The 20,128-nt window shown below is 49.4% G+C and overlaps 2 protein-coding genes across 2 annotated transcripts; both read right to left on the bottom strand.

Moving 5' to 3' along the window:
• Positions 1-1,145: 1,145 nt before the first annotated feature.
• Positions 1,146-7,685, bottom strand: LOC135809709 (uncharacterized). The gene has a single exon (XM_065323159.1). It carries the CDS (start codon positions 7,683-7,685, stop codon positions 1,146-1,148), a length of 6,540 nt encoding a protein of 2,179 aa, XP_065179231.1.
• A 1,737-nt stretch (positions 7,686-9,422) lies between these two features.
• LOC135812462 (GDP-fucose transporter 1-like) lies at positions 9,423-19,803 on the bottom strand. The gene is made up of 7 exons (XM_065325823.1): positions 19,567-19,803; positions 15,304-15,364; positions 13,904-14,044; positions 12,936-13,052; positions 12,265-12,384; positions 11,734-12,033; positions 9,423-10,161 (listed from the first exon to the last, which is right to left on the bottom strand). Exons 1-7 carry the CDS (start codon positions 19,674-19,676, stop codon positions 9,943-9,945), a joined length of 1,068 nt encoding a protein of 355 aa, XP_065181895.1. The 5' UTR covers positions 19,677-19,803; the 3' UTR covers positions 9,423-9,942.
• Between the last annotated feature and the right edge of the window lie 325 nt (positions 19,804-20,128).

Genomic DNA, 20,128 nt, shown 5'->3' with positions numbered 1-20,128 from the left:
AGTATTTTATAAACAGTATTTATTGGCCTTGCCCTTAGTGGTATTTTATAAACAGTATTTATTGGCCCAAAAGCCAATAAATACTGTTTATAAAATACTCCTTTTTAGGGAAAAGTGCAGTGCTGCATGGAAAAGTACAGTGGTATTTATTGAGTCAAGCAAATTTATTTGAATTTGATACTGTTGATGGTGTGGTCACTAATGAGTGTGGGTATTTATCAAAGGTCAATAATATATTATAATATGTACATACATGTACATACATGTACAGCATTGGGTACATGTACATGTACATGTATGTACATGTACATGTATAATTATGTACATGACCGTATTATACCAGTATACAAGTTGATTTTGGTATTTCGGAAAATTTAGGTGTAATGTTAAATTAGGTGATCCAGGACCAGTACCGAAGTTACCGAAATAAAGGTGTTATACAGTATCAATAAATTGGTGCTGAATGTCTCGATTGACGCACAACCTAAACGTCTCGAGAGAGTTTCACTTTACTAATCCCAACCAATCCAGTCACACAAGTAACTACAGTTAGTGATTCCAACTTACTTCTCAAATCCGTACCCTCATTCCCAAAGAGTTACTGGATGCGAGCCAAGACAATGTACAACCTTTCTCTACCATCACAAAGGAATAATAACTGGCTGGCTGCCAGAGCAGCGGAAGTCAAGCCGAGAATGTCGCGTGCACTACGGACTGCACGATGGAACATGTAAACCTAGGAACGGCTATTCATGCACCGACTAGAGTAGAGGCAAAGTGTACTAATGGTGAAACACAATGTCAGTAGGGGACAAGAGTAACTAGAGTCAGCTATGCACGACTAGACCAGGCCGAGTCATGACAGCAGTCATAACACTACAAGTGGTACATCGGGATGCAGATCACGACACTCCGGCCAGCAAAATGTTACACTACTGGGTAAAGAGAAGAAAGGGTGATAACGGATAGAAAGCAATTTGGATCTAATGAACAAACGCAGCGGGGTGGTTCTCACGAAAGGGCCTAGTGTAATGCGTGTTTTGAGCTAAGGCTGCTATGAAACTATCGGAGTTAAAATGTGAGGCTAATGGAGTGTTCTCTCATTTAATAGGCAACTATACCGGGTACCTGTTGCCGAAATGGGTTCATGCGAGCCAAGATTCAATGTTCTTCGCGGCTCTTTCTGCTGCCTTTCTTCTTGGTCGCTGTACAAGTGGTTGATTTGGCGCGTTGCCCTTTCGCTGTTGTGGCTCTTCCGTCGCTGCATCGTTGGAGTCCTGGGGAGATGATGGCTCTTGGATTGCTGACACTTCCAGCGGATACAGATGAGACAGTGGACGTGAGACGATATTCCTCGACGGCAGGCGAACTTTAGCACTTCTGATGGCTTTGTCTGTTGTACTCTTCGGCAGGTCTTCAATCCTTGCAATTCTCCAGAAACCTCTCGGAGTTCCTTCCTGCTTCACGATGACGATGTCGCCGATTCGTGGAGTTAGGCTAGCAGACTGATGGCGTTGCAGTCGATGTAGTGGCGTTGATCTCTCTTGGAGCATCATGAGATATTCTTCCTTCCATTGTTTCCAGAAGTCTTCCAATCTCCGTGTATGATGACGCCATCGTCGCAATAGAATGTGCGAGGTGTCTTCGTTGTTGGTGGGATTATACTCCTCCTCTTGTTCATCCAGCGCTCCGAATGGTGCCATCAGGGACAGACCTGGGCTCAAGAAGTGTGCAGGTGTCAAGACAGACACATCCGGCGAGTCTTCGTCTGATGGTATTGCGGTCAGCGGTCTCGAGTTGGTTACAGCTTCAACCTCAGTTAATAAAGTCTGCAGTTCGTCACGGGTCAGTAGGCTACGACCGATGGCCTTCCGAAAGGACCGTTTAACTGTGCCGATCAGACGTTCATAGATGCCACCTTGCCAGGGTGCAAGCTCAGTAGTGAAGCGCCAGGTTATCCCTTGTGAGGATATGTAGCTGTGGAGATCGGGATCATTGATGACCGTGTGCCATAAATCTCGGAACACAGATGCGGCGAGTTTGAAATGCTTGGCATTGTCGGAGTATACCATGTGCGGCACACCTCGGCGAGACACAAATCTGCGAAAGCACATGACGAATTGCGATGTTGATATGTCTGAAACCAATTCCAAATGGATTGCTCGTACAGTGAAGCAAGTGAATATGCACACCCAGACCTTGTCAGTGCCTCCAGGTTGCTTGACTCGCAGCGGACCAAAGTAGTCCGTCCCAACATACTGGAAGGGGTTGGACCTTGAAACTCGCTCCTTTGGAAGCGACGGCATCGGCGGCAGGCGGAATGATTGGCCCTCATGGCGACGACACGTGGTACACTGGCGAAGAATCCTTTGCACCGCTGCCTTTCCCTTTGGAAGCCAGTAGCTGCGTCGTATCAGGGTGAGCGTGTGTGCCGGTCCAGCGTGGAGAGCTTGTCGATGCATCTCCTCGACAACAGCTGTAGTGAACCAGTGGTTCCGTGGCAGTAGCGCGGGAGGTGTGGAATCCGTAGCCTCATATGCCTTGCCAAGTCTTCCGTGGCACCGGAGCACACCATACTGATCTGCGTGGATGCCGAGTTGCGTCACTATGCTGCTATTCTTCGACTCCATGTCTGGGAAGCTTTGCTGCTGGATATGCCTCACCCAAAGGCAGTTAGATAGGCGAATGGAGGGCGTTTCAGACAGGACTGTTGCGAGGAGTGGGTGCTTCGTCCTCAGCTTCTGTTGGCTGTCACTGGAGAGTCGCTGCCAGATCTTCTTTCGTAGAAAGACCAGACAATTGGCGGTGATTCGCAATAGAGTTGACAGCTGTCGGTGTCCCGGCTCGATCCCAGCTAGACCAGTCGATTGTACGACAGGTGTGTCTTCCGTGTTGGCGACAAGTGATGCTTCGAAGACAGCCTTGGGTCCCCTGCACTCGGCCATCACATTCTTGAAATCTTCTGGAGTGATGGGAGGTCGCTGCCAGGTGGGCCAGTTGTCCTCGGCTTGCCGCAGCCAGTGAGGTCCGTGCCACCAGATGTCACTGAGGTCAGGCACAGTGGCGCCTCTCGTTGCTAGATCTGCAGGGTTGTCTTCGCTGCGAACATACCGGAATGACAGATCTTCTACTTGCTGGACTTCTTTGACACGGTTACGGACGAACACACTCAGGTCTTTATGCGTAACAAGCCAGCGGAGAACGCACTGTGAGTCGCACCACAGGAAGCTCTTCGTGATGTCGATGCCGAGCTCTTTGCGCACAAATAGCAGAGCTCTGGTTGCAATGACTACGCCCATGAGCTCTAGGCGGGGTATGGTGAGCTCCCTTTTTGCTGGCGCCAATCGCATCTTGCAGAAGAGCAGTGTCGATGTCGCATCAGGTCCGTTGGCTTCACGGAGGTAGACACACGCTGCATAGGAGTCCTTTGATGCGTCACAGAAGACATGAAGTTGTCGATCGGTAACTGACTTCAGAGTGGAGGTTCGGCGTTGGATACGGATGTCTGCGACCGGCTCAAGTATACCCTCTATGGACTGCCATTGCTCGAGTCGTTCTGTGGGTAGAGCGTCGTCCCAAGACAGGTCGTCCCTCCAAAGCGTTCTCAAAAACACTTTGGCATGGAAGGTGACTGGGTTGAAGAGTCCGAGTGGATCATAAATGCGTGCTACGTTGTGCAAAACACGCCGTTTGGATGCTATGCTGTCGACGTCAGGCGACTCGGAGCTCACACCTGGAATGTGGAATGTGTCGGCGACGGTATCCCACTGCAGGCCGAGAACTTTCTGGCTCGTGTTCGTCGCTGTCACACTCGGGTCAAACACAGAGGAGGTAGCAGGGTCATTGGACGACCACTCACGTACATTCATGGACGCGGAGTTGAACACCTGCCGAGTCTCGCGGTACTTGACCTCGGCTTCCTCTGCAGTACCAGCCGTCAGCATGATGTTATCCACGTAGATGTTCTTGCGAATTTCGGCTGCTGTGGCTGTCTTGTGTTTGTCAAGGTGATGCCTGATTGTGGCATCCAGCAAGAACGGACTGCTGATGATGCCAAATGGTAGTCGGCAGAACCGGTAGACTTCGATGTTGTCCACGATGACGTCCGGCTTAGTGATGTCACGATACCACAGAAATCGGGCGACGTCACGGTCTGTCTCTTGAATCCTTACTTGCAGGAATGCCTTCTCAATATCTGAGATTAGCACGATCGGGGCCAGGCGAAATCGTAGCAGAATGCCGCAGAGGCTAGGCAGGAGGGACGGCCCTTGATTCAGGCAGTCATTCAGGCTCGGTGCTGTCTTATTGATCTTCGCACTGGCGTCATAGACCACTCGGAGTTTGGTGGTAGCCTTCGAAGGAGACAACACTGGATGGTGCGGCAGATGGTGCGAGCGTTGACCGCACTTGGTTTTCTCTGTGACTCGCTCGATAATGCCAAGCCGTTCCTGCTGCAGCAGCACGTCGTTGTACCTGGTCAGCAGGTCTCCATCTGCTGCAAGCCGTTTCCCCAGTGACTTCATCCTTCCGTAGGCTAGGTCCTTGTTGTGTGGAAGCTGCATGTCGGGCTTCCATGGAAACTGGACTGTGTAGCGGCCGTCGGCAAACGTGACGGTCTCCTCGAACTGTCGAACTGTGTCGTCATCTGTTGGGAGACTTGCTGGGTCCTCCACACCGATCCTTTCTAGCGACCAAAACTCCGTCAAGTTTGGTTCGACTTCAGCAAGCAGAGCAGAGTCGGCGGTTGCCATGTAGTCATATAGCGGACGCTGTAGACCGGTGCTTGCCTGCGTCATGACAAGAAGCGTTGAGCTGTTGCTGTCATCCGACTTGGACGAACACTGTCCTGTGACGATGTGACCCAAGAGCGTATCCATCACGTACAAACCTGACGGTAGACGCTGCGGTGATCCTTGCACAAGATTTCCGTAATGATCAGAACCAATGAGAATGTCAATGGCCCTCGTCTCGGCTGTTGATGGTATGGTGTCTGCCATTTGAATGGATGGTTCGCCTGCCAGGAACTCCGCATCTTCAGATGGAAGAGGGTAGCGTCGGATAGGTCGTGTAATGGTGTCGAGTACATTCGCTTTGATGGGGTACCTCTGTCCGTCGGACAGTGAGATGGACGTCTGAACGACCGATGTAACAACACTGCGTGGGTGTGTCACTCCAAAGGTGATGAGGGTCAATGACTCTTGTCTCTCCGGCTGCAGCTGAAGCTGCTTGCTGAGCTGGGTACTCATGTACGTGCGATTGCTGCCGGTGTCCAGTAACGCATGCGCGGTGATAAAGCTACCATCGGCAGCTTGAATCTGCACTTGTGCTGTCTGGAGGAATACTGCACCAGTCTTGTCGCTGGGACCCTCTGACACGAGACTGGCGGAGCACGTATTTGCAAGTTCCTCAGGTTGTGGCCTTGAGCTGCCTTTGGAGGGCTCACGTCTCTCATGGGCTGGGCAGATAGCTCGGTTGTGGCCGGTCTTGCTGCAGTGAAAACACGCCTTGGTTTTCTCTGGGCACTGGGACGCCATATGGCTCCGTCGCAGACAAATGAAGCAACGACCTTGTTCTCGGAGCTTCTGTTGTCTTGTCCGAGCCAGCTTGTAGGTGACGCACTGGTCGTTGAAGTGAGTCCCCTTGCAGAAGACACATAGACGTGGAGGTGCACTATGCGTTGACTGAGATGAAAGAGCGTGTCCAGTTCCTTGCATGGTCATTGGTGAGCCGTGCTGTGTCTGTGTGGCCGGTGTCCTTGAAGACTGAGAGGCAGAAGTCTCGGAACCTTCCCGCAAATTCCGGTGGATTTCGGCATACCGCTGAAGGGCGGATCGCAGGGTGGCGACCGTCCACGACTGATGGCTCGATGTTCGCCATTCCTCTAGCTTGGTGAGTACTTCCGTAGGGAACTTGGACAAAATGTGCTGCACCAATAGTGGCTGCTGTTCAACGCTAATGCCCATGGCAGCCAGCTGTCGTAGTATCCGTTCGATGTTGTCAATGGTGTTCCGGATATCACGGTGTTTGGACGATGTGCTTTGCAATCGCTGCAGCTTGGTATACAGGGCAGCAACAATATCATCTGTCCGTCCGTATCGTTCTTTCAGTAGCTGTACGGCCGTGGCATAGTTGTTGTTGGTGATAGCCAGACCAGCGAGCGTGTGGGCAGCTCGGCCAGTGAGGGCACTCTTCAAGTAGCTCAGCTTAACGACATCGGACATTGGCTGTTTGTCCACGGCAGTTTCAAACAGGTCCCAAAAATCGGGCCAGTTGGTGACCTGCCCGTCGAAGCTCGGTATTTCCATCGGTTTTAGCTTGAACACAACGGAGCTTGGGCCGGCTGCAGCGGATGTGCTGGTGTGTTGTGGCGTTTGGTTTTGGCTCAAAGCCTGGGCGACATTCATAACTGCGCCCTGAAGAGCTTGCTCCAGTGGGGCAATAGCATCGCGTGGCCAGGTTGTGGCTGGTGGAGGGACTGTCCTGGCGGCGACAGAATGGTCTGGTGGATAGAATGTTTCTGCATCTGGCTGAAGCTGTTGTACTGCTTGTCTGTCCTGGGTCTCCTGCTGGAGGTAATGCTCATAGTCATAGGCCCTGTCCTCCTCACCACTGCCATAGGTGGGACTTGGGCTGGGCACCGCATGCACTGCTGGAGTGGCAGCAGTTCTACCAGTGCCAGGGCCAATGGCATGCCTGACACGTGGTTTGGGGACTGGTGGCACTGGTGATCTTGGTTGGCTTCTGACACTGACTGCTGCGCTGGTTTCCTGTGCATTTGCTGCGCTGGCAGGAGACTCAGTTGCATCTACTACATGTACAATGTCATGAAGCACTGCACTTTGTGCGTGTGACTGTTCAGCCGACTCACATTGGGACTGTCGCGGTGGCTCAACAGTGTCACAAGCACTTGAAGCAGCAGTGTCGATATCCGCGTCGGCACTCTTCTCACTCCACGCATGTAGTGTTGGCGACGCATGACATGTTGGTTTTGGTCCGCTGCGAGGGCTAGACATGGCCGCACCAAGAACATCTAGCGCGCGTGGTCCATGCTCTTCTAGTAATCGGAGTCGGGTGCGGCGTTCGTCTTCAGCTTCATACTGAGTGCGAGAATGGTGGTCGCATTGTTGTAAACATTGTGCGAGCCTCAGCAAACACACGCATTCAAGTTCGAAATTATTCTCCCACGCGTCTTGTTCATCTAATTTCTTATCCTCGTTTGCGTCTTCTAAGCTCCGTCTAATATTGTCTTGGATACCCTCGATGTTTGACTTCAAACCGGACGCCTCATCGTAAAGGGAACGTGCGGCAGAAACATCTAGGCGGCCAAGAGCGTCTGCGCTGAAACAATCAGTTCCTAGCAGGTCTAGGTGAATTTTTATCTTTCGCCTCACCCTCGTCAGTCGACGCTTCATGTTGGACCTCGATTGGATCATCTGCTTGTATTCGGGGGTGGACGAGACTAGCAGCCGCTCCGAATCTCCTGCACCAGCGTCCGTGCCATCGGTCTGGTCCTTGCTGGCGTCCTCATTACCGGCCTCATGGGACTCATCCGCTGTACCATCCACGGCTCGTGGATCTACGCTCGTTTGAGCGGCTTGGGTCACCGGTAATTCTGCAGCAGCTGCACCGGTTGACTCGACAGGCTGTTCCTGTTCAGAGGTTGTTTGTTCGTTGGGTGACGACATCCTGGTCACAGCACCATGTCTCGATTGACGCACAACCTAAACGTCTCGAGAGAGTTTCACTTTACTAATCTCAACCAATCCAGTCACACAAGTAACTACAGTTAGTGATTCCAACTTACTTCTCAAATCCGTACCCTCATTCCCAAAGAGTTACTGGATGCGAGCCAAGACAATGTACAACCTTTCTCTACCATCACAAAGGAATAATAACTGGCTGGCTGCCAGAGCAGCGGAAGTCAAGCCGAGAATGTCGCGTGCACTACGGACTGCACGATGGAACATGTAAACCTAGGAACGGCTATTCATGCACCGACTAGAGTAGAGGCAAAGTGTACTAATGGTGAAACACAATGTCAGTAGGGGACAAGAGTAACTAGAGTCAGCTATGCACGACTAGACCAGGCCGAGTCATCTGGTCATGACAGCAGTCATAACACTACAAGTGGTACATCGGGATGCAGATCACGACACTGAAATATATGGCGCTGGGATCTGTGGTGCTGAGAAAGTTTTTTTTGGCGCTCGCACTGACATACATGTATGTGGCACTGAGATATTCGGCATTTTATCTTCTGGCGCTGAGGTATGCGGTGCTGACATAATTATTTAGCGCTGAAACGGCCGCGCTCACCTGGTTGGCACTGAACTCGAGGGCGCCGGAATGGCATGGAATCGGTTACCATGGTTACTGCATAGTCAAGGCTAGATGACTCTAAACGACTATGCAATGACCGATTAGGCTACCGGGGATCACACACACACACTCACACCGGCCATGTACCATGTACCATGTACCATGTACCATGTACCATGTACCATGTATACGCCCATCGCAAGAGAAGCACGCAAATCTGCAAATGCACTGGATGTGCACCCACAGATTTTCTCTTATAGCAACGATAGCGAACAAGATCTGAATGAGACAGATCAAGACTTGCGCCAGATAACTGTCTAATCCACACAACTGGCGAAGCCATGTGAATCGACCACCAATGCACACCTGGTCTACACCACACGGAGTACATCGGCGTAAAACGGCCAAGACAGTTACCTCTGCACACCCTACACTTGCTGGGGTAACCAGTATAGACAGCACGCTGCTTTGATAGAAGCAGACACTAGATGCACTGGTACCAACCTTGAAGTGAAATTCCACACACACACACACACCGTGGGTCCTTCTTGCTACATTCGCTCCCTTGTCACTGGACAGTGCTGTCAGTTTGTTGTAGCAAATTCAAACGAAGAAAACAACACTGCTCCCCACCCCAACAGGCCGTGTCCTCACACCGTACCTACTCGCGGGGGGGGGGGGGGGGGGTACGATGGGTCGTGAGTTCCAGCCATTGCCAGGCGCCAGTGTTGGTAGTTTTCGTCCGAATAGCCATGAGAACATGGCAGGAAAACTGAATACCTGATACGAAAACGTAGACGATGTTTGCAGAACCCTGGACCGTTTTGTCGTTCCGGGCAGTTCGTGTCCAAAATAGCTGCACGCACAGTTGTACGAGCAGCGTGTACGTGCCGGTGTGAATGCGCCTGCATGAAAACAACGTCTGCCAGTACGTGGAATTCCAAAACGAGACGTGCATTGTAACAGACAACACATACCGTCCACATGTGCAAACCAGGCCTCACCAAGAGGAGGGCCTGGTGCAACATCATGAAATGAACACCTGCGGCACTGACATTTTGTAGTTGCACACCTATTTGTGCACAGAGCGTCATAAATCGCTGTGGAGGTAACAATCTTCATAGCATTACATTGTAAGGTAAGGTTAGTATATACAGTCAATACATGTACCGGCGCAAGTCCGGAGCAAACGGCCATTATCATAACAGCATCGCTACTCACAGATACCCTACGTGGATAGTCACGAGTACTACATCGATAGACGTAAAAGAAATGAAAAGAATCCGGAGAAAACGGCTCAAGCTCCTGGCTAAAATACCATTGCAAACATATCTGGCAGAAACTAGAGCAGTCAGTCAAGACAAAGGCCATACGAAACAGCAGATAGACACACAAGACGGAAGCTGGACGCAGACGTAGAATAGCACGATAGGATAACACTTTTCTGGTTTCGGTAGAGTGACCATGCAATATAGAATGAGTAGGGGAAGAGATAGTAGAGGTGATGACGATGAAAAAAAGATACGACATAAAAAAAAAGCTCAGTACTCAAAAGTCATGTTGAGTCACATACCGTGGGCGAATTCCAGAATTCCACTCCAGCTTCTCTGACTGCCGACTCAACTAGGCTTTGTTCTCGCTGGCCTGAGCGGCCTCCTGGGCGCGCGCAATCTGCATCTCGCGCTGCCGAACAAACGTGTAGGCGGCGGACCCGCACATGACCATCACGTTGCTGACCCACCAGAGGAAGGACTTGTACTGCGAGGCCCAGACGACGGCCAGGACGGTCTGCGCGCACGCCTTGGCGGTGCCGCTCACGTTGTGCGTCAGCGGGCTCGTCACCTAACGCACACACGACACAAGATAAGACAAGAGCAGCAGCAGCGGACGAAGATTTTAGTTTCCTGAAGTAGAGTGCGAATCCTGGAACAGAGTTCACGACGACACCGCTATTCACCCTAGTACCAAGAGTGCATAAACAAGAGTATGCAACTGTGGTGATGGGTCAGTGCGCGGCGCGCTGCGTTCATTACGTAACTTGCCTTCATCACGCTCTGAAAGCATGCATTCAAACTCACAATTTCTCGTACGAGCCCATCCGTTTTTGCTCGAGTCGTTCCAGTACCTACGCGATCTCTAAATTCTGGCGAGTGAACTCCAGTTCCGTACGAAAGTTCATTTCAAACCAGAGGGAAAGTGCGGTGTTTGATTTTCCGCAGTGCGCGGACTGCAGCTGAATGATGTAATGAAGGCAGCGCACCGCGCATCTGGCCCATAGAAAAGAGATCACAGTTGCATACTCTTGTTTATGGACTCTTGCTAGTACTAGTAGAGTCACACACACCTTGCATGTTCTACTGTAAGTTTAAAAAGCTCAAAAACCTACGTGTGGTACTCTGTACAGTAAACCCTGTGACCAACGACCACCCGTTGGGGCCAGAGAAAGCGGTCTTTAGTGGCAGGTGGTCCTTAGTTAGAGGTTTGCACCGACAACCATATTATACGAATGTGAGACCGTCCGTGCCTGGCGAAGTGGTCTGTAGTACCAGGCTGGTCGCCAGTCACGGTGGTCTTTAGTTACAGGTTTTACTGTATATAAAATGCACGTGTACGTATCAAATCAAGAATGCATAAACCAGAGCAGCGTGCAACTTTGCCCAACGGGCTCTGGACAGCGGAATTCGTCGTCTACGTCACTTTTGATGAGTCGTGGCAGCCGCAATTCCACTGTTGTCCCGTACCGTGGTCAGTGGCATTAGTTTATCACCATAATTAATGATGTCAAAACGAAGTAAACGACGAACTACGCTTTTCCCGGCCGCATACTTGGTTTCCCACTCTTATCTACTTCATGGACATACTTAGTACTATTGATCAAACGTACAGCCGAGCCTCAACTATCTGGATCCTCTGTACCTGGTATCTGTACTGGAGTTTCTCCTTTGTTGTAGGTTTGAATCTTGTTGTGCACAACAAGACATTTATGAACTGGATTATGCAGACACATCGCCCTGGGTTCCTGACTAAAGGTGTCTGGACAAGCGAGGTTCACCTGCACCCAGAACAGCTCAAATCCGAACAAAGAGCGCGCGCGTGCATGTGAATGTGTGTGTGCGTGCGTGTGTATGTGTGTGCATTGCCTGCACAACGACACAATGCTTGCATGAGAACAAGCACCAAGAGAGATGTACATGTACCAACGCAGCCTGGTCAGTTCGCAGGCAGGACCGAAGACAGATTACTCACGAAGCATGCAATGAGCCCCAGCAGTACGACTAGCACCAAAAGATTTTTTTTGACGAATTCAAAGCACTTCACACAGCCAGAGTACTATTCACACCACAGAGGAGAAACAAAAACCAAAATGCCGCATTTCATTTCCATGCCATCACGGCCATGCCAATCAACACTCACGCGAATCTGCAGCCCAGTCACGTAGGCAATGGCGATGCCCATCACACCGCTCAGCAGCATCATGCCCCAGAAGGAGAGCGAAGACAGCTTGGGGTACTTCATCAGGACGGAAAACTCGCCGAAGATGAAGATCAGAGGCAAGAACAGAAGTGACGCGTTCAGGTTGTTGTACATCTGCAAGCGCCACAGGTTGCCTTCGACGAGCGGCAAGAACTTTTTGGTGAAGATGGCATTGAGAGCGACGCAGCAGCTAGCGCTGACGCCGAAGAACACGCCCAGGAAGAGATCGGAGTCGTTACCCTGCAAACGTTCGAGTGCACACACACACACAGAGTAGAGTCAGGGTTGAGTAGCTCAAGTGTTTACACACAGACACACACACTCCGCAACTCTGTACGACTTTGCCAATAGATATTACTAACTACACCAACCCACTAATGAATTCACCATCACCAACCACACAGACACATACCACCCCCCCTCCCCCCACACACACACAAAGACAACACACCATGACAGGTCTGGACTCACCGATTTCGTTGCCGACTTGTTCTCCTGCTTGACGCCGAGCAAGAAGCCACCGATAATGGCGGAGCAGCAGATGATGGCACGCGGCGATGTGCCTTGTCGCAGAATGAGATATGACAGTACCTGCACATGGCGGGTGAAAAACATACAGAGATGAGTAGTGCAAGTGAGAGTCCTCTGGCTCAGTAGAGTGTTCAATATGCATTCGAATAGAGCTATCTTACACAAGACACAGGAGCACCACGAATCCTGTACTGTATAACAATGTACATTTAGGTGAAGTAAAATTTCGGTGCCAGGGACCTGCCAGGTTTCAGGTGTAATGTAGAATTAGGCGACCAGTATTCCCTGCACATACAGTGCAGATCCTGGGGCTATTTAGGTGCCTGGCTGGCTTCACTACTGAAATAACTGAAACGAAAATTACACTGAAAATAACGTGTTACACAGCAGGGGACAATCACCGCGGACGACACCAAGGGAGAAATTCTTCTCAATGCACAACGAGTGGAGAAATGACACAGGGAAGTATACAGCAACCCTGTTAGCATCCACCATTTAATGCACAGCTCACATCACATTAGACCACGAGCACGTCAGCTGGCACATACCACCAGCAGCAGCAGCAGCAGCCTGAAGTTACCACAAAGCCAACACGGGATGCATGTACGTACCACGTTGAAAATCGTTGTCAACGAACGACCCACATTGTAGAATGCCACACCGACATACTTCAGGCACAGGTTGTTGAAAGCAATCATGCCCACGAACACTGCCGACAAGGGTAGAAGCTGCGGGGAAACACATGGACAAAACAGACAAAACGTAACATTTGTTAGTACAGGTCTTGCAACAGTCTTGTTGAGTGTTGCCACAGGGCTATGCCCATGTGAACTCCCCATCTTTTAAGGTGACTAGTTGTTCACCGATACATGAAACAGCTATGAACTATTCGTCAACATATCTTCCCATCTTATTTTTCTCCACTCGTCCTCTCTGCCATTTCCATATTCACACGATGTTTGGGACCTGTACAAAGTAATGTTGATAGCACACAGCGTCCTTTTCGTCGTCATAAAAAACAACTACAACAGGGCTCTAGCCAGGAAACATTTTATGGCATGGGGAGGGGGTAGGGGAAACGAACAGTTCACCCATTTCTGCCCTGTTCTCTATTGCCTTTTCACACAAAATGCAACGTACGGGCGCACAGATCGCCCAGAACGATCGAGTTGTGGCTGCACTTTCACTGTCTGAACTGAAAAGATCGAAAAAATGAGTAGGGTGGGAGAGGGTGGGAGAGGGGTGCTGCCCTTCCCCCGCTTCCCTAGCTAGAATGCTGCTGTTATCGTAGAGGTCTCCCAAAAACGTATGAAGATATCATAGGAGGGCCGGCCGGTGCCTGTGCAGGCAATGAGTCAAGACATATTTCCTTCCAGAGTTCAGACACAAGCAGCACTTCCACTTTACCCTGTGCCCAGTACGGCTGTTTCTCAACATAGTTGTAAGCCGGTGCTAACGTGGATGTGCAAACTTTGCTGTTATAGTATGGCCTTGAAGCCTCGATAAGCCAACCCACTGGCTGGACCACCATGATCAGTGTTCAGAGCTTGGAAAGTTGAACATGCTGAACAGTACATACCTGCAACATGAGCGAAGTGCTGATTTGGAACGCTGGGAACTCGTCCAGGAACTGCATCCCCGAGCCGAACTTGCTGAGAAGGAAGAGGCAGACGACGCCAGTGACACACTGCGAGAAGGTGATGAACAGTGGTGCATCCAGCTACAGCACAAAGATACGACAGAGAAAGCCGGAGAGAACAAGAGTGAGTGAGAGACAGTGTGTGTGTGTGTGTGTGTGTGTGTGTGTGTGTGTGTGAGAGAGAGAGAGAGAGAGAGAGAGAGAGAGAGACAGAGAGAGAGAGAGAGAGACAGAGAGAGAGAGAGAGAGACAGAGAGAGAGAGAGAAAGACAGAGAGAGAGAGATAGATAGAGAGAGACAGAGATAGAGAGAGAGAGAAGGGTTGAAAGTATATTCTTTCCTTCATTCAGCAACCCAATATGCCTCTTGTATTCTGAAGAAGACTTGGATTGTCTGAAATACTAACATTATCAGTATCAAATATAGCTGTTGTGTGGTCCAGTCATCTGGAATTTTGAGGTGCTTCTGTATGTATGAATCTGTTCCACCTCCACCACATGCGGTGGCCGACCTCATTTACACCAGCAACATGACTCCCAGTTGCAGACATCGACAAAATAATTCCTCCGTACAGCTGTGTAGATCACACAGATCTCTTCAGTGAAGGTTGTACGAATACCGAGTGGCTAGAACTCATGACAAGCACAATGTTACACAGGGGATATTAAACTGTGAAATGAAGAAGCGCAATCCCACAGTATAGTAATTCAGTTCAGTCTATGCCACCACTACACACATTATAACTCAGTAGTGACAGTGCTAGAGTCAGCCCCTCAGTGCTAAGCATGTCAGCTACCAGGTCACCTGCGTGACAACGATGTGTCACCGCACTGTCACTTGGACCCGCCTAAGCTAGCCAAAGGCAGTATTGGCAGGCGCTAGGCCCATGCTGCTACTGCGTGCGCAGCTGCAATCGTTCGATGCGCGCCAAGATCTCCCTGTCCAACTTTAATTGAAAGGGCAGCAAGCCTGTCACCCACATGCTATCAATCCATCTCCAACTGATATTTTGACTGGGCGTTGACAGCTCTCATAGTTGACTACTGGTATCGAGCGTGGCCACGTATGTCCAGGTCCATTCATGTAGTACGGGCTCATTAGGGCAATGCCTCCAATAAATAAAAAATTAACTAGGTCTGAACTCTGTGTCGCGTGGGGTCAAGTTTGGAAAAAATCGGTTCTGCCATGTCCAGACTGCCTGCTACGGGCCTGATTGTGATGCTATTCATTCTTCCTTTTGAGCATTGATAATTTGTCTAACTTTAGATCATCAGAGACAACATCCACTTCAATTCGGCACCCACTGCAACGGCAAGGACGACAACAGGACACGGACATACCTTGACATCTTTACTGCTCAATAGGTAGGAGTTGAGGAAGACCATAGAAATGGACACAACCCTGCATGGTGCACAGCAGCATATAAACAGGCAGTAGTGTCAGGACTGGCGTTAAATCATAGACTACATAGATGCGCAGCTATTGACGTATTGTATCGGTATATTGCAAAGCCTGATTATAATGCTGTCCCTTCCCCTCTCCTCTCACCCAAGCCATTCTGCATAAGGGAAGCTGTGGCCACAGCATACTCCTGCTACACTTCAATGCGGGAATGCTCATAATAATAAAATCACCCAAGCCATTCTGCATAAGGGAAGCTGTGGCCACAGCATACTCCTGCTACACTTCAATGCGGGAATGCTCATAATAATAAAATTGCAAAGCGGTAGCAGGTGAAATCCAACTTCACGAATACAACCGCCGTGCGGCTGTGCGGAGCAAGCAGTGCGAACACCAGGGAGTCGTAAAATACCGGGAGGCGACACGAGATGCACAACCGCGTCGGATGATTGACTCAGCTCGGGCACGAGTGCTGAGGGAAAATATAGAATCCCCAAGAGGTCAAAGCGGCGCAGGTCATGCACAAAGGACGCGTTCGCTGTTTGGTCCCAAAAATCAAAAAAATAATCCTGCCCCCAAGGAATCGTCCGAGTGTCAGCAGTTGATTTGGTGATTCTAAGTTTGTGCCTTGACGGGGTAAAGGATGATGGAGCTTGACAGAGATGCCTGCCAAAGTGATGAGTCCACCGTGGAAGATGTAGATGACGCCACGTATCCACTTGGTGACCTGAGTTGTGGAGATGTTCAGCTGTGGACTACTGGTGAGATTCTCTCGTCTGCATTTTTTGGTCTCGTCTTGTCCTTGTGAACACGAATGTATAATCTGTAGCATACTAAGCGCCCCAAACTCACCCGAAAAATGGGAGTCTGCCCCAGTCCATTGTCTGTTCACTATGACATGTGACAGTGTTGAACCTGTGACAGGATATTATTTTATTCGTGTCCTGAAAATTACGTGTTTACCTAGTACGTAAATTGTTGACATTATAAACCTCCGCCCTCAACCCTTGCTTTGCCTATGTGCAGATCCATGTAAGAGTGGCAGTGCCACCATGGTGTACAGGCCTATGGAAGGTGAAATAATCCATGGAATTTGCGAACTGCTGACAATGAGACAGGCGAGTGTTACTGAGGCGATGGAGTCATTCCTGCATGTTATCAGGACACAGTTACACAAGGCATCAGGTTTTGGAAATCTGCTACGCCAGGAAGTGTGCCAGCTGAAGGCATGCAACGGTGCTGGCATTTCGCAAGCATGGCAACAAGTGCTCTCCAGCATCTCAACAGCTTTTCCCAAAGTGAAGCTCTGTATAAGACACAATATGACACAGCTAAAAACAACTGAAGCAGTGACATGTGAATGTTGCACGAGCATGCGTGTGTGTGTGTGTATGTGTGTGTGTGTGTGTATGTGTGTGTGTGTGTGTATATGTGTGCGGCTATGCCAAAGCCTAGAGTGTTCATTTGCGGCTGTGGCAGGGACTTCAGCGTCGGCCCAATGATCTAACTCGCCACAGGAAATACTGCAACTCCTGATGCTATCATTGCACGGAGCAATGGGCATCCAAAGGTCCAAAGGTGTATGTGTGTTGTGCATTGGTGGTCGATTCACATGGCTTTGCCAGTTGTGTGGATTATACAGTTATCTGGTGCAAGTCTTGATCTGTCTCATCCAGATCTTGTTCGCTATCGTTGCTATAAGAGAAAATCTGTGGGTGCACATCCAGTGCATTTGCAGACGTGCGTTCTTCTCTTGCGACGGGCGTATGCATGGTATGTGTGTGCGTGCGTGTGTGTGTATGCTTCTGTGATAAGTGGATCAAGCAGTATACAGGGTATTCACAGGTATTCGCCTTGAGCGCATTTGCCGATAGTGTGACTTTCGTCGCAGAGAACTTTGCTCAGTCGGTCAGGCGACTCGGCCTTACGTTTCCTGAAGGCAATGTGTTCAGAACACAGTTACTTCAAGTATGAACAGCTATGAACAGTTAAGAAATGACAAATATTGTGTGTAGTTCATGGACAATAATGTGAAACACTTTGAATGCAGAAGAATGAGGATAGTGGCATCAAATGCTGCATGGATTCTGTTTGATATGCTACTTTTTTCCCTTCCATGGAAAGGTGAGTACATCCTCGAACTTCATCTCGAAACTTCACACAAACCTAGAATGGAACTTGGACAACATGAAGGGGCCATGGGCATGGTGTGTTCAGTGGAGAACTATTCCGAAAACAGGGTGTCATTCGCACTTACTCAATTCAAATTTGAGCACATTTCGTGAATAACTTACCTTGACATTCCGTCGTCTCCAAAGCAGTGAACTTCCCAAAAAAAATTAAAAGCCACGGCTCAACCTAAGGTAATGCGTGGTACGTATCAGAAACAACCAGCTTTCGCTCTGGAGATCCAGAATAGGCCTCGAAGCATAGCAAAAACAATTGAGAAAAAGAAGATGACGACGACGTTTCAATCACGCATCAAATTTCGCGGGTCGAGTGCAGCAATCCTCGGATCGTGAAATGTGTGGCGTGTCGCCTCCCGGTATTTTACGACTCCCTGGCGAACACATGGTCGTACAGCGCACATAGCTCTTCATTTATCGGCAGGTTGGATTTCACTGCCTTTCACAGTACTGTAAAACGGCTAAGTTTGGCGGGTAAAAACGTCAGCGATTCGGCCGATTTATAAACCAACATGAATTTGCGAGGATTTTACTAGAAAGCAGTGCTTCATGTCCAAAAAGAGTGCATGCATATCGCCAAGAGTATATAACCCCCAAGAGTGTGCAACTGCCTGCACAATCCCTACACAGTGCTGCGACAGCAGAGCTTCACATCACGTAGCATGGTTCAAAAGGTTACGCTGGCATGGCAAACAGTGCAAAGTGACCACAAGAGACTTGAACCCAAAGCAGGGTTGCGTACAACCCTGTATCTATCATGCATAGGGTGCACAAAATGTGTACGGGTTTGTCACGTGATGTGATGAAGTTCTGCCGTCACAGACCCCATAGCTGGAGTTGCACACTCTTGCGGGTTATGTACTCTTGATATCGCATGCTGTGCAGAACGCAAACTTTCGATTGGAGTGACTAAACTTTTCCGAGAACACTCCTTTCGCAAAATTCGCTAAAATTACCCGATGTACAACAGTACATCGGTAAGCCAGGCCAGGCCGACTGGGGTACCCAAGACAACTCTGCTAGGGACCCGGCAAAGCTGGCCTGGAAGTAATGTGTACTGGATACTAATTTACGATGTGGTCAAATGCGTACGGGATCGGCACAGCCCAGCAGCCTGCAGCCACTTTCCACCGCACGCAACACCGGAATCCTGTGTATTTAGTCAACTGGGTTACTTGTGTGGGTAGCCAGCCTGGTCTAAGTTCATTCACATGACGTGAATTGCTCAATCTCCAAAGTGACTGATCTTGTCCCATACAGGTACAGTCCATTCATCGGAAACTGGCCCGCTGGCTTTTGAAAGTCGGATTTGGGCCGAATTGAGGATCAAAAACCCACTTTAAATCTCAAAAATCTGGGTTTTGGATCTGCTTCTCCATACATTTTGCCATGGCATACCTGTCCTAATTTTGTAAAACCTGGCTGAATTTCTATTTCCCTGTTCTTGGACTTTTCTGGCCTCAAATGTGGCAAGGAGTAATTGCACGGGTCACAGAATGCAGGATGTACTGTTGTTTTCACGATATCTAGAACTATGTGAGACACCAAAAAGTTAGGGTGCCAGTTTCCAATGAATGGACTGTAGTCTACGTCGTTTTCACTTTCCTCTCACGAATTCGTTTCAGTGACTGGTGCAGTAACATGGTCTGTGTGCTCCATAAAAAGAAAGAACTCTTACTAGCTACACATGCCATGCTTTCAAAATTTACCGTATGACCCCAATCAATAGGAATTTAAAATATAATATTTTTACTGAAATGAGAGCGGTGTCATGTAATGAGCGGCCTTCTGGCCAAGGAGATCGGCGAGAGAATCAGGTCAGTTGTAGGTCTGCACGTAGTACAGGCTAGTAGCTGAATGATGGAAGAACCTACGTTCACGGAGTGCGTATCTATTACGATAAAAAACAGTGAGCAGGGGCTTCCAAGCCACGGGAGGGAAGGACACTGCTCACCATGCCTGTGCATGATAATAATTCCATTTCATAAATCAGCGAAGTGGAACGAGAGACCTTACCAGTATGCAGCAACCACCACCGCGATCTTCATGAAGGAATCCTTCAAAGTCTCCTTGGGGGTTGGCATCTTGATCACTGTGTCCGGCTCACGTTCTTTCTCGGCAGCCATCAATACTACGAAGTGAGCAAGCAAATGAAGAGACTGACCAATCACTTCAGTAAGCCGAGTAGCTACGTAGCTAGCAAGGTTGATCTTGTAAATAAAAGTCTTGCTGCATGCACTCGAAGGAAAATCGAATCATACATGAATAAAAAAGTTAGTGAAAAAGAATTAAAAAAACTGAAAAGTGTGCTACTGCTAGCGTTAGCGCTAGCGCTAGCTAGATACGCGCTAGTACGAGTAGTATAGTACAGTGCATGCTAGCTCGGTGGTAGGCTGGCAGGCTGTGGCAGCGCGCTATGATGATCATGCATGATGCACGATGCATCGATGATTGATGCGCGACGTGCGTACGCGCGTGCACGTGGCCACGTGCACGACTGCACGTGAGTCTACGTCACTCCTCCACGTGAAGCCTTTTCTTGAAAAAAAAACAACAATGCGGCGAATGGCAACAGCAA

The sequence above is a fragment of the Sycon ciliatum genome, chromosome 1 (genome assembly GCF_964019385.1).
Source record: "Sycon ciliatum chromosome 1, ocSycCili1.1, whole genome shotgun sequence".
NCBI classification, from domain to species: domain Eukaryota; kingdom Metazoa; phylum Porifera; class Calcarea; order Leucosolenida; family Sycettidae; genus Sycon; species Sycon ciliatum.
This window is presented reverse-complemented; position numbering and strand designations above follow the sequence as displayed.

Coding starts and splice junctions, on each gene's coding strand:
- LOC135812462 (XM_065325823.1), bottom strand. CDS start 19,676: ATGGCTGCCGAGAAAGAACGTGAGCCGGACACAGTGATCAAGATGCCA. Junction 14,045..15,303: donor TGAGCAGTAAAGATGTCAAG/GTATGTCCGTGT, acceptor TTTGTGCTGTAG/CTGGATGCACCACTGTTCAT. Junction 12,034..12,264: donor ACAAGTCGGCAACGAAATCG/GTGAGTCCAGAC, acceptor GAACGTTTGCAG/GGTAACGACTCCGATCTCTT.
- LOC135809709 (XM_065323159.1), bottom strand. CDS start 7,685: ATGTCGTCACCCAACGAACAAACAACCTCTGAACAGGAACAGCCTGTC.